At 39.1% G+C, this 12,590-nt stretch overlaps 1 protein-coding gene across 5 annotated transcripts in view; it reads right to left on the bottom strand.

Annotated features, from left to right (window-relative positions):
* CDK5RAP2 (CDK5 regulatory subunit associated protein 2) overlaps nucleotides 1–12,590 on the bottom strand; it is a 69,078-nt gene that overhangs the window by 42,348 nt on the left and 14,140 nt on the right. For all 5 annotated transcript variants that reach the window (XM_014256299.2, XM_088065660.1, XM_088065662.1 and 2 more), the window contains 3 exons: nucleotides 8,086–8,256; nucleotides 7,234–7,407; nucleotides 2,365–2,462 (listed from right to left, as the gene is read on the bottom strand). In XM_014256299.2, coding sequence (XP_014111774.1) covers nucleotides 2,365–2,462; nucleotides 7,234–7,407; nucleotides 8,086–8,256 — 443 coding nt within the window. The remainder of the gene's footprint in view (nucleotides 1–2,364; nucleotides 2,463–7,233; nucleotides 7,408–8,085; nucleotides 8,257–12,590) is intronic.

Below are 12,590 nucleotides of genomic sequence, written 5' to 3'. Positions count from 1 at the left end.
CACAGTCTGTAAAAAGATCGTTTGAGTTCTAAATTGTCTCAATTGTATCAATTACCACAATGGGGCATAAATGTCCCAACTTAAAATTTATCATTTGTTGAGGTGAATTAATTTTTAAGCAATTTTGCTACTGAAGCTCTTCAGCATCAGCTGCCCCTCAGGCCCCAGAATCAGCTGCCCCTTGCTCCATCTTCCCCCCTGAACACCCTTCAACTACCTCAACAAGGCAGTTCTGATCAATCTGCAAAAAGATTTAAGTGCTGAAAATAAACCAACCTGAAATTGCAATAAAATGAAATAAATTTGATTAAATAAAATATAAATAAGAGGGTGTTACTGAACTCTTTGTGTTATTTATTTTTGCATTTACTTCACTTAGCGTTTTAAGATAAATTAAGCTGCTGCAGAATTTCCAAGCCACTGCACTAAATGCCAGAGAATTCAGGGATCTTTAAAAAAATTTCAATCCACCTGATGGGAGACTCTACAGGAACACAGAGCACATCATACTTGCATGAGAATAACAGAGTATTGCAGATGCACATTAATTAAAAGGCTACCCGTATGAAAAGCCTCTCATTCTGCCTCCTGACAAGTGTGCTGTTGTCAGGGGTTCCAGCACAAGAAAATACTGCTTTAACCAATTCTTCCTCATACAAGAGCTTCTTTGAAGAGAGAGCTCTCTTAAATGCTCAGCAAAAAAAGATTAAGAGTAAAACCAGACCAACGCATGATTAGAAGCCAAGTAAGCACATTTTCTCCTTTTCCTGAGTTAAAGATTTTATAAGAACAAGCACTGATTCCTCTCTTGGAGAGAGAATGAATAACTTGGTCCTGACATCCAGTAGCTCATTTTGAAAAATAACCACCCAGGTTGCTTAAAATAAATAATGCCTAAAACAAGATGTCAGGAAGAAAACAGATGTTTGCCCAAGATCCATGTCACTGCTGATGGCAATTAAACCCAGCTTCCTCATCTGTGGATCTGCAGGGCTTGTTTACCCATTCCCCAGAAGCTTGGGATTCTAGTGTTGATGAAGTTTCCAGCACATTTCAGCCCTCAAAACTGGGAGACGGAGGAATAAGAGCAGCTCCAAGCCCTAACTCATTGTGCATCCTCTGCTATTGTGGCACAACAGGCATTGGCTGCTCTATCATTCCAAAATTCCACATCAGGGAAGCAGGACTAATGATCCTGATCCTACAGAAGTTCAGTGCAAAAGCCCAGTGATCACCCCTGCAGTCTGAGTTCCCTTATTTGAAAGGCATTCTAAGACAATCCAGTTTCAGAGGCTCACTGCTTTGTTGTCATTCCTGTACAGGACGTGGAGCCTCTCCTCGACCACAGGAGTCACTGCCAGGTGCCACTCTTCATTTGAAATCAGAATAATCTCCATAATTTCACTGCTAGCATTATTTTTCGTAAGTATTTTTTCTAGTAGCTAAAGCAGGTCCTGAGCTGCGGCCAAGCACAAGCTGGCATTGCTGCTAAGTGCTTAACTCACACACAGATCTCATCTACTCTAATGCTACTTCTCTTTATGCTTTCCAAACTACAGTGGTCTATAAACCAATTGCAAAATATAAATAAACATTCTTCCAAAGCTGCCAGGTGTAAGCCATTGCTTTCGGGAGCTGGCTCTCAAATGCTTTAAATACTTCATTAAGAAATTTGCAATTATAACAGTAAATTTTTTTATAAAACATTTAAATTTCATTTGTCTACAGACTAAGAATTTTCTTTATCATAACATCTCCTCCTCAGCTGCCAAGCAATAACAGGATACAGAGTAGGCTGCAGATTTCTTTCCAAATTGTTGTGTTCCTTGATTTTAAAAGGTTAAAAACCAGTTGCTCCTGCCACCCTTTTCAATGCTTTACACTGAAAGTGTACTATGCAAACTTCAATTATTCTGTTTTGTTTAACCTTCTCCCAAATCTTGCATATTTATATTTTCATCAAAATTCTCACAGTGTCACTTTTAAGATAAGCATTATCTGTACTTTAGGAGTAAACAATGACAAATTGTCCAGTGCCCAAAAGTTCACTGCAATTTGGTTTTATTCCTATATGCCAAAACACAAGACCTAAGAATGGAAAATCCAGCTCCTTACTTTGGTACCTAAATGGAAACAGAGCTCATTCGAGATTCCAATCTAAAAAGAAACATTTGCAGAAACATTTAAGTAATTTAGATAATAGAAACTCACTCATATAAATATTTCTCTTTAGAAACTACTACAGAGAGCTCACAAACAACTGCCCAGGACAAACTAATCTCCAGTAAAGCTGCACATTTTTTTTCACAACTTCTGACTGTTGTCCTTTGAGTTCAGATTATCCCCCAAAACAGAAGCACTTACCTATCTGACTCCTTGAAGGTCTTCACTAGGGTAGAATAAATATTCTGTTCTTTCCTTAAAGCAAGGATCAGCTTCTCATATTCAGCTTCTTTATTTTCCTAAATTAAAAGAAGAATATACTGCACTTACAACGTAATTTTTAAGTTTCATGCCTATGCTCATGTGTCCTGAAGCATTTGTGAAAAAGCTGAAATCTCAGTTTTGTGAACAGGATCAACAAAGCCCAACATGGATCTGAGAACTGTCCTTAAATTCAGCTCTTATTGAAGGAGGTAAAAGCTGTTTCACCTTCCAGGAGTGAATCACACACCTGAGCAGTGCTTCAGCATTTTTCTCACAGCCTCAGAAGCTTCTCCCATCCCCAATGAAAGCATCCTCATTTCCAAAGCTCCAACAACCAGGAACAACCTGGCAGGCAGCTGTTCCAGAGGAGAGGAAGGGACAGCAAACAAGCCAAAGCTCCAAGCACACATTTTACAAACAGTTCTTTTTGTGTTCTGGATAAAATTGGCTTTTTGGGGGTGAGAAGATCCAGCAAGTTCTGTTCCATCTCTGAACAAGAAGGACTATATTGAGCTCCACATAAAGGATGAACATATCAGACACTCCACAAGTCAGTTTTCTGCACACTACAAGCTGCTGTTTCACATGTTTGAAGAAAAGAAAATGTTTTTTCTGCAGTCTTGCTCACAGAAAGGATGATATTATTATTATAAGAATAAACACAAACACTTATGGTACATTCTCAGTAAGGATCCACTAATTTCCCCAGACTTTTTTCACTCCAAAACAACCAGTCACTTTTTCAGCAGGAAGCAAAAAATGCAGCTATTTAATGGAGTATTTTCTAGAACTTACTATGTTAAAGTATCTAAGCTATCAGTCATTTCCAAAGAGAAAATGACTGAAATAGTATGGCAAATTTAGATGTATTAATATCAAGCACAAATTCTGCCCCTGTTAAAGAATTTTTGGTTCTCTCAGTTTTCTATTTTGACTGAAAACTGAAAGGAGGAACAAAAAAGGTGCCACAGCTAAGGGAGAACTTGAGCTAAGGGAACTCTTAAGAGATACTAAATCATTAGTGAACAGATCATTAACAAGGAAGAAACCTACACCCAGGAGTTTTAAGCAGCTGTTATTATTCCAACTGCAATTCCTAAGGAGGAAATTGGAAGCAAAAAAAATTCAGCTACAACAGAATCTCATTAATTCACCCTAAAGATGCAAAGACTGCTAATTTGAACAATTCAGTGTGCTGCAAAGTAAACAGCACAAAAGCAAGGACAACCGGTGTTTACTTTTAATTATTTACACCCGTAAATTTCACAATATGCCAGCAAATATGTTAAATAATACTTTGCAAGTGTAATCAAGCTGTGATCAGATGATTCCAGTTAAGGTAACCTGCATGGCAGGTCCTGCTGCAGCTTCTACCACTGATGCTCCAGAGTCTCTGAAGAAGTGGCCTTGCCTTTGGACACATGAACCATGTCCAGCTGCCATCTAAAGGCTGCATCTAAGAGACATTTCCAGGTTCCAGTGCAATTTAGACATTAAATACTATTCTGCATCAAAGTGCAAAATCCTGAGCTTCACATCAAATTGATTATCTAGATGAGCAGTGGAGGAGCTCCCAGCAAAGCTGCTGACTGAGCACGGAGAAACACAAAAACAGATGGAGGTGGGTGATCCAGAGGCCTGTAATAAAATAATCTCATGAAAAAAAATGTTAAAAAGTACATCTTGTAGCCTGAATTAAAGAGTCTTATCAGTGTGCTGGAATCTCAGCCTTTCCAGAAAAGTCATTAAACATGAAATACATGGCTTGTAATTTAAGTTGGAAAAGTGTGATCACAAATGACTGACCAATGACGTAGAAAGCAATAGGAAAAAATTAATCCTTTCACTTAATTTAGTTGTTTCACAGTCTGTTGAAAGTTCTAGTGAACTGCTCCATATGTCTGACACAAACCTTGCAATTATTACTGAAGACACTACACAACTCTCTCCTAATTAAAGCTCTTTCTGAAGCCCTGGCAGAGCACTGTCATTGTGCAGAGTTAGGGAGCACAAATGAGGGAAGGAATTTCACCCGTGGCTCGGGGTCTATGGCTGCTGCATGAACAAAGCAATGCCACACACAAAACCTGTTCCACTCCCCTGTTCCTTTTAGGATTCACATGTTGAGTTCTCCATTTGTACCAAAATCTCGGTAAGCTCATGAAATCCTCCCAACTCTTTCTGTGTAACAGCAGACACGAGCTGTTTCTTAATTCCAAATGTCACAGGCTATACGCAAATTACTAAATTCTAAATTCAACTACCTAGGTAAAGGTTAGCAAAATCATGAGGAAGTATTCCTGATTTTTTCAGAATCTTTCATGAATAATAAGGATGAGAAGATGCAGCATGAACATCCCTTTTTTTTTTGTACATTATTACTGTCATTTCTAAATAACGTGTAGGAGTGAATTATTTCAACCAACTCCCCGACGGTACACAAAACATAAGGCAGCTCTGTAACTTAAATAGACTGTAATGCTGTGGGAGTTAATGAAACATTAAACCCCTTGACACATGGTGTGAGGGAAAATGTGTTAGAGGAGATAGCTGCAAGACATCCAGGACCATATTGCAGTGAATGATTTATATTCCCATGAAAGGAGGCAATCTAATACGTTAAAGTCTATATTTGAGTCTGAAATACTATTGCTAAGCAGCAGTAGTGGAAAACATAACTTATTTTCATTAAAGGTTCCTTAGATTGTAAGCAATGAAAGAAAAAGGTTTATACCTCCACAATAAATAACTTATTGGCAATGTCACAAGAATATCCAGCTGCCTCACTGAATGTTCTCATGCTTCCAACAACCCTCAGGATCATTTCAAAATCTCTGAAGGTTAAAGGACAAATGACTGAGAGAAGGATATTAGCTATACCTCCTCACTGATCCACGCATGCATCCATCACTAGAATTTCTCGTAACTTCTAAATTCCTTGTCTGTGTAACACATTTAATATGAGACTTCAGAGATATCAGAGTCAGAAGTTCCCAGACTCCCCTAATTATCAATGTCCTGGTTCACTCTCTCTAGACCATGACAGTGGCTCAAAAATCCAGACTCCAAAATTAGAACTTATAATTCATCTTTCCTGGCCAAGGCACCCAGCAGAGCTTTGGGTGTTGGCTGCTTTAAAATTTATCATTACATTAAAATAAAGTACAAAGATATGCTGAAAGAGAGAAAAGTTCTGTATCTCTCCAATCAATTTCTTCAACTTTAAAAGATCAGTGAGGATGAAGAGCCTGGTTTCTATCTCCTCTGGTGGGGAGGATCCAGCTGTGCGTTTGTTGAGAGTCGGTGCAGCACCACAAAGCCACCCAAGAGTGCCAATGAGAGGCAGCCAATGAGAGCAGAGCTCCGGATAATCTGTGTCCAAAAACTGATGATTAATATGCCAGAGTGGGTCCTTACAGGAGATAGGTGACACAGAGGTTGTGCTGAGAGGACAATGGGCTGTGATTAGCTATTGTTCAGTCACTCAGTGCACCAGCGGCAGAGAATGGGCTGTGATTAGAGGTGGGTCTGGGTGATTACCGTGCACTGCTGCCACTGCTCCTCCCCTGGTTATCCACCTGAACCCAGTGAGGGCTACACAGCCAAGTCAGTGTTTGATTTCCATTAATTCCCTCTCATTTGCCATCCCAAGTCCCCTTGTGACAGAAGTTACATGCATGCACTGCAGTTTGTTGTGCAGAAGTGGAATCTCTCCCTGGCCCTTCCCAGACCATTTTCTCTCATATCTCACATATCCTGGGATAAACCCTCACTGCTACCCAGGCAAGCAGGGCTGCAGCTGCTTTTCTCTGGGCTGGTCACACCAGCAGGACTGCACACGGTCTTGTCTCTCCCGTGGTTAATTATAGTGCCCATCACACCCATCATCTCACCACCATGCTCAGACTGTGACCCAAAACACTGCACTTAAGGCTCCTTTGCCATTGGCTCCCTTTATTTTGAACCTCCTTGAGAAGTCTCATTAATGACTGACATATTACTAAAGAAATGAAAAAGCTTTTTCTACCATTACTGTGTACCAGTCTAATTATTTTTACTTTGCCTGATGCTTTTAGAAAACTTGACACACCAGGCTGCAAACAACACAAAAAGAGACAAGAAATGTGCCTTCAAAAGCAGCTTATTTGTTCAATAATCTGTACACCATGATGCACTGATGGAGTCAGGCAGTGATTCAAAAATCTAATGGTACCTGGTTTCTTTATGCTAGAACAGAATGGAGGGTAAAAAGAGGAGAAAGTACTTCTAAAACTAAAATTTTGAATTTTGACCTCTCACTTCAAGTACAAGTCTTCAATTCATGGCATCAGATAAAATAATGGGCATATATTGCTCATTCTTTTATATATATATAATATATATATATAATACATATATAAAAAAGTTCTTATTTGCTTTAAAGCAATTTTCTTCTTGCTCTGGACATATTTTCACTCCTACCTGTATTTACCCTCACATTCTATTTACCTCCTGTGGTCACCAGCTCTGTGCAATCTTTCCCCTTATGTATCCAAAGTACACAGACTCTTCTCTGCAGAAATGCAGATACCCTCCCACTCAGTGAATTATGTCTGCCCTAACAACCAAAAAACCTCTACCTCTTTGTGGAGGAAAAACATCTTTCACGCTTTCTCAAAGTAGGGAATTTAGTGATGCCATAGAAATTCATCACAGCACAAGACATGGTGAATGTGTACCAGGTCACAGCTCTGAAACCAAAGTCAAAATTCTCTTCAATCTGAAGTCAGGTACTTACCTGCAAATGAACACTTATGCAAAACTCACCTCCAGCTCTCTGACTATCTTGATAATTGACTGTTGAGTCTGTGCAGCACATTTCTCCTTTACTAAGCCCTCATTTTTCAGTTCAAGTTCTTCATTAGCTCTTAGAAGGTTCTTGCACTTATTCTGGAGCTCCTCCAGTTCTGCATCCTTTTCTTTGACTGTTCCATCAAGCCTCTAACAAAAGAAGACAGGCAGTTTTACATTATTTACTCTAATTTTAAACTGCAAAATACAAAACCTAACAAAATTCAGGAGAATATCCAAGGATGACCTGAACATGTTCTACACCTTGCAAAAAGAGCTCAATTTAAGACAGCAGAAGATACACAGAAGCTTTCCCACCTATGAAACCTTTTCAGTATTAAAAAATGAAGTCAAGGCATGCACCTTTGTCTCCAAAGCAACCTTAACTCTGACTCTGCACTGCTGGTGAATACCATCACTACTTTTTTTACTCTGTGTGAACACTGAGCGGGGACCTGTTCCCATTCCCAGAAAAGAAGATAAAACATTTCACTACTTGTACCTATTCCTCAACTTCCAATTTCTGCACAATAAACTGAAAATCATGAGCACTTCAGAGCTTTTACAACAGTGACAATCCTACATAAGTATTAGTAAAGCTTTCTCCCCCCTCTGTCCACACGCTTCACAAAATCCTAACAAGAAATCCTGGTGAATGCCACACACTCTGTAATTACAGGTCTGTTCTGCAAATACAGTATTATGAGAAGTGAAGGATTATCATCAAAATCAACAATAACTCCAAATACAAACGTGATTTTGTAATAATTCCCCATACAAAATCAAATGATAACGTTCCATTTTTGATTTCAGAGTAAGTATACCTACCTTAAGCAGCAGATCTTTGTGATTGACACTGTCTGTCAGCTGCCTTATAACAAGTTCTTGGCTCTGCAGCTTCTGATTGCTTTCACTCAAAAGAATATTGTAATGGTGTTCAACTGCTTTTTCTTTCTCAGTCATTTCACCATGTAATTTCTCTAGTTGATTTCTAAGGTCCTACAAAACAAATGAAACTGAATATGCAGCAAATCAATTTTAAAGAAAGTTTAAGACTAACAACCCACACTACCACTGAAAAACATACTGAAGCTGCTTTCTCTTGGCATCAATGAATACAATTAAAGAAAGAACAACTTTCAGATAAGATGTCAGCATTTTCTTCCAAAAATCTAGGTTGTTGTTTAAATGCTTTTCATACAGAATGGCTAGACTCCAAGGCTGTTGGGAATATTATGCACATAGAAGTTGTCAAAATGAACATTCACTTCTGAGTCAATTCACTCCCTGGCTAGGAATAGGAGAAAATTGCTTACAGGTGATTCAGTTTGTCATTTGCCTTTTTTCTCATCACACCAGAAAAACTGTTGCACACTGGTTACTTTGGAATCAAACAAAGGTCAGAAATGTTAAAACTTTTTTTCTTTTGACAAGAACACAAACTTCAAATGACCAATCAGGTCAGCCTCACGATCAGAAGGGATGAACAGAACTTGATCTTGACTCTGGCTCCGTAAATTACTTCCTGCAGCTCCAAGATTAGCTGCATTACCTCCACATCTTAGCTTCCCATCAGAGAGATGTGTGCTCCCTGTCCATTCTGCTCCTAAACCGATTTCTTTCAACAGCTTCTACACTGCAGCAATTCCCAAGGACTCTGAGATCTGTTAGATCCAACATGGAATGTTGCCATGGAAGAGCAGCAGCTCCTGGGCTGCACCACAGCCACAGTTCTCCTCTGCAACCCTACAGATCCTGCCCTGCTCCAGCTGAAAATCCACCTCTAAAACACAGTTCTCCGTGGGGCTTCAAAATCTGGCCCCCTGACAAAGCCTTGGGTTCTGAGTAACATCAAACAATTCCTATTCCTTTCATTCTGCTAGGAACAGGACAGTCACTACATCTGTGTGAATATATGAGATTATTAGCATGGAATTTATAGTCAGCGCACAGTTAAGAGTAGAAAATATTTAAGAGCACAAGGCAGTAGAAAAATTTCCAATGTGGCTTCTCTGTCCTTCCACCTTCTCTCCCACCACCACTTGTTCTGTGTCACTTCCAACATTTTTGCTGCTTTCTTGGGAAGTTTCAACACTGTCAGCTGAAGGGGGCAAAGCTTGCATAGACACCAGCCTCATCTTAAAAACTTCTCCTCCACCTCTACTGCACAAATTGTGTGGAAAAAAGAGAGGTAAAGACTTGTAACATAGGAGCAGTTGCCTAAAATTAAACAATTAAAACTTACAGGAGACTTTATACTATCTAAACTTCTGTTCAAACCCAAAGAACCGGGTAACACAGCCTACATCTTCAAATAAATGTTTTCTAATTATTCCCCAAAAGGGCCCATTTGTGAAGTAGTATAAGCCCTTTAAATAGTTTGCACATATGGTAATCACTTATAAATTTTACTTTTACCTCCACTGGGATTCAAAATGTAATAGTTGTTTCTTATTCTAAGTCCAAAGAAATAGCACTAGTGACATTTTAATTGCAGTCTCTTTACAAACTGTTTTATGTCCTTTTCTTGACTTAATTACCTTGCTTCATGCAGGTTCACAGCAAATCCTTAACATTACTTTATTACTTCAGTCTTTTATTTCTGTTTATTTTGCACATTAAATGCAAAATATAATTTACAAAGCCTTTTGGTTTACTTTCTTCATTTTAGTTCCATCCCCAGGATCCAGCTAAGAAACACCTAACAGCTCCCAAAACCCCCTCAAATGTTATTCAAAGAATGACTCCGCCCCGACCTTCAGTTCTAGAACTATTTTTTTTCAGGAGCAAAAGAACTACTTGCTTGACTGAGAAAACTGAAGAACAGCAGAATCAGGTCCAAGTTTTGTCTAGATACCCAAACTCTCCAATATGTTCCTGTTTTTCCCTAACTGCTGCCTATAAATACAAACTGCAGTGGGAAGTAGTGCAAGCTCTGATAATTGCAAAGGCTTTTGGCTCCAAGTTGTGCAGCTCTTCAAGTGGGTCAGGTTAAGCCTATTCCCACACAGCACTGGAATTGGAAGCAAAGGATCAACAGCAGTGTTATCACATTCCCTGTGCTGCAAAGGCCACTCACTCCTTGGCTTTTTTTAATGTTATTTTTATACTATCACATTACTGACAGGCTTTAACTGACAGGTCACCTGTAATTAAATTTCAGAGGGCTTTTCATCTGGCCTGCAACTTCGAGTGACCAACACTGTGACTCCTCATGAAAACCATGAGCAGCTTAAAGATGACAGATGTGCAGTTAGAAAGATGCTGCTGGAACAACTGTACTGCACCTGTTATCTCAGTCTTCCTGGTGCACAACACCTGCCAGGTGCAGAAACCAGGTTTCTGCCTTAAAACAGCAAAACTGTAATGGCCAGGTTTATGGAAAGAGCTGGGCTGACAAGGGATGCAATTGTGGAAAAAGTAAAACAGCCCACGTGAGATTTGCAATTTGCACATGACTTTGCCTCTACTTTTTCTGCCCCCAGAACTCTCTGAATCCTTCCCAAGGCAAGCTAAAGGTGAGACTGAAAATTACCTTCTTTGCATGAGCTGGAATTCTGTAACACACCAAACTATCCATCACTGTAGCAGGTTGCTTGAACTCATTGACCACTCAAATTGTCTGGGAGAAAAATCTATTGGTTTCTATACATTGACTTGCAAGGGTAATATAGTACCTACAGCTCTCAGAGCATAAACTTTGCAATTCTCTTTGCCAACCTTTTCCCCAAGAGACTTTCCTATGATTAATGATAGCTGAACTAAGAAAAATGAACGTGAACCATTATAATATAGAAGACTGGAGCAGATGCCTCCCCCTCCTTGTCAGATGAAAACCAGTTTGGTGAATAATTAAGTTGTGAAGCTCCAAAACCTTCCTCTCAGGCTAAACTACAGGTAGGAAGACAAAATAATAAATTCTGCCTAATGAGTTATTGTGCATTTCCCCAACCAACTGATCAAATATGAATATCTAGTAAATACATGTTAACTCTACATTTAGGCCTGGAGAGAGAATGGATATGTTAAGTGTTTAATCATGTAAATGTGAACAGACTTCTCAAGGAAGAAGCACTCCATCCCTATTACAGGCACAGTAACATGATAGCCATGAACATCAAGGACAAGATGTTTATTCCTGACCAAGAGTGTGTAAAAATAAAACTCCAAAGTTTCTTGTTCAAAGAGCTTTAAGTGATGTTTAATAGCATCTTGACAGTGATGCTTAACAACATCTTTTGGAAAGTACAGAACTCAAAGAGCTTTTAAAAGCTCTTTCAGATACCTTTTAAAGTTGCCCACCCTAAGGCAGGAGCATGGTTCAATAACATCTAAACCCAGTAATCCAGGAAACTCCTAATCCTGGACAAAGGCTGTGAACTGGATGATCAGCTCACGTGTAACAATCTTGTTTGATTTAGTTTCACCTTCTTCCCTTCCAGGACAGTAATGCCCAATTCATGCCCAGGCAAACTGGATTTATAGTAGGCCAAGAAATACATTTTAGGGAGGTTGTTTTTTGGGGTGTTTGGGGTTTTTTTTAATGAATATATGGAAAAGTTAGCATTACACCAATTACAGTATATGGAAAGTCACTGCAAATTTCCCTGTGAATGAGTGAAGAGCTAGGGCAGCAATTCATTACAGATATCGAGGGCATTTACTACAGTTTATACACTTTTTTGCTAACTTTATTCTAACAAAACAGAAATATTGATAAATAGGCATCTTGGAGCATAAATAGAACTGAGTTTTTAAGGCTGTCTCATAAAAAGTTTGCAGCAGATCACCGAAGCAGTTTCCTATTTGTCAAAGAGCAAAATCTCACAGCATATTGTCTAACTCCCACATATCTACTACTTAATGGGCAACACTTCACAGGCAATGTGGCTCTATCCAATGTACTTGCAGCTCTGAAATTGAAGCAGCTGTTCTGCAAGGAGTAGAAAATAGGTTAGGGATATAATTTTTATAAGACTGCTCATCTTTTGGCAGGAATGCTTTTTCCCAAGGAGCTCATCATTTACATGAAAAACTTGGACATAATGGAGTCAAACAGGGCTTCTGTAATCCAGCTAACTTCAAATCCCTGGCAACTCCCTACTCAGTCCTATTTTTCCTGTCTTTCCTCTACAGTTATATTCTAGCTGCCCTGAAAGATGAAAAAAAAAATCTGAATAGAGCAGACAGTTAAATATAAAATACTTCAAATCAATAAATGTTCTTTGTGGCTGTTCACTGACAGCAGCGATCTGTTCTCACTCTCCTTAACCTCAACACCCTGAAGAAATCTCAAAGCACACCAAAGATAGAGATTTTGTGACGGCAGCCAA

The sequence above is a fragment of the Pseudopodoces humilis genome, chromosome 22 (assembly GCF_049639895.1).
Source record: "Pseudopodoces humilis isolate 2021_Gansu_Grassland_sample_001 chromosome 22, ASM4963989v1, whole genome shotgun sequence".
NCBI classification, from domain to species: Eukaryota; Metazoa; Chordata; class Aves; order Passeriformes; family Paridae; genus Pseudopodoces; species Pseudopodoces humilis.
This window is presented reverse-complemented; position numbering and strand designations above follow the sequence as displayed.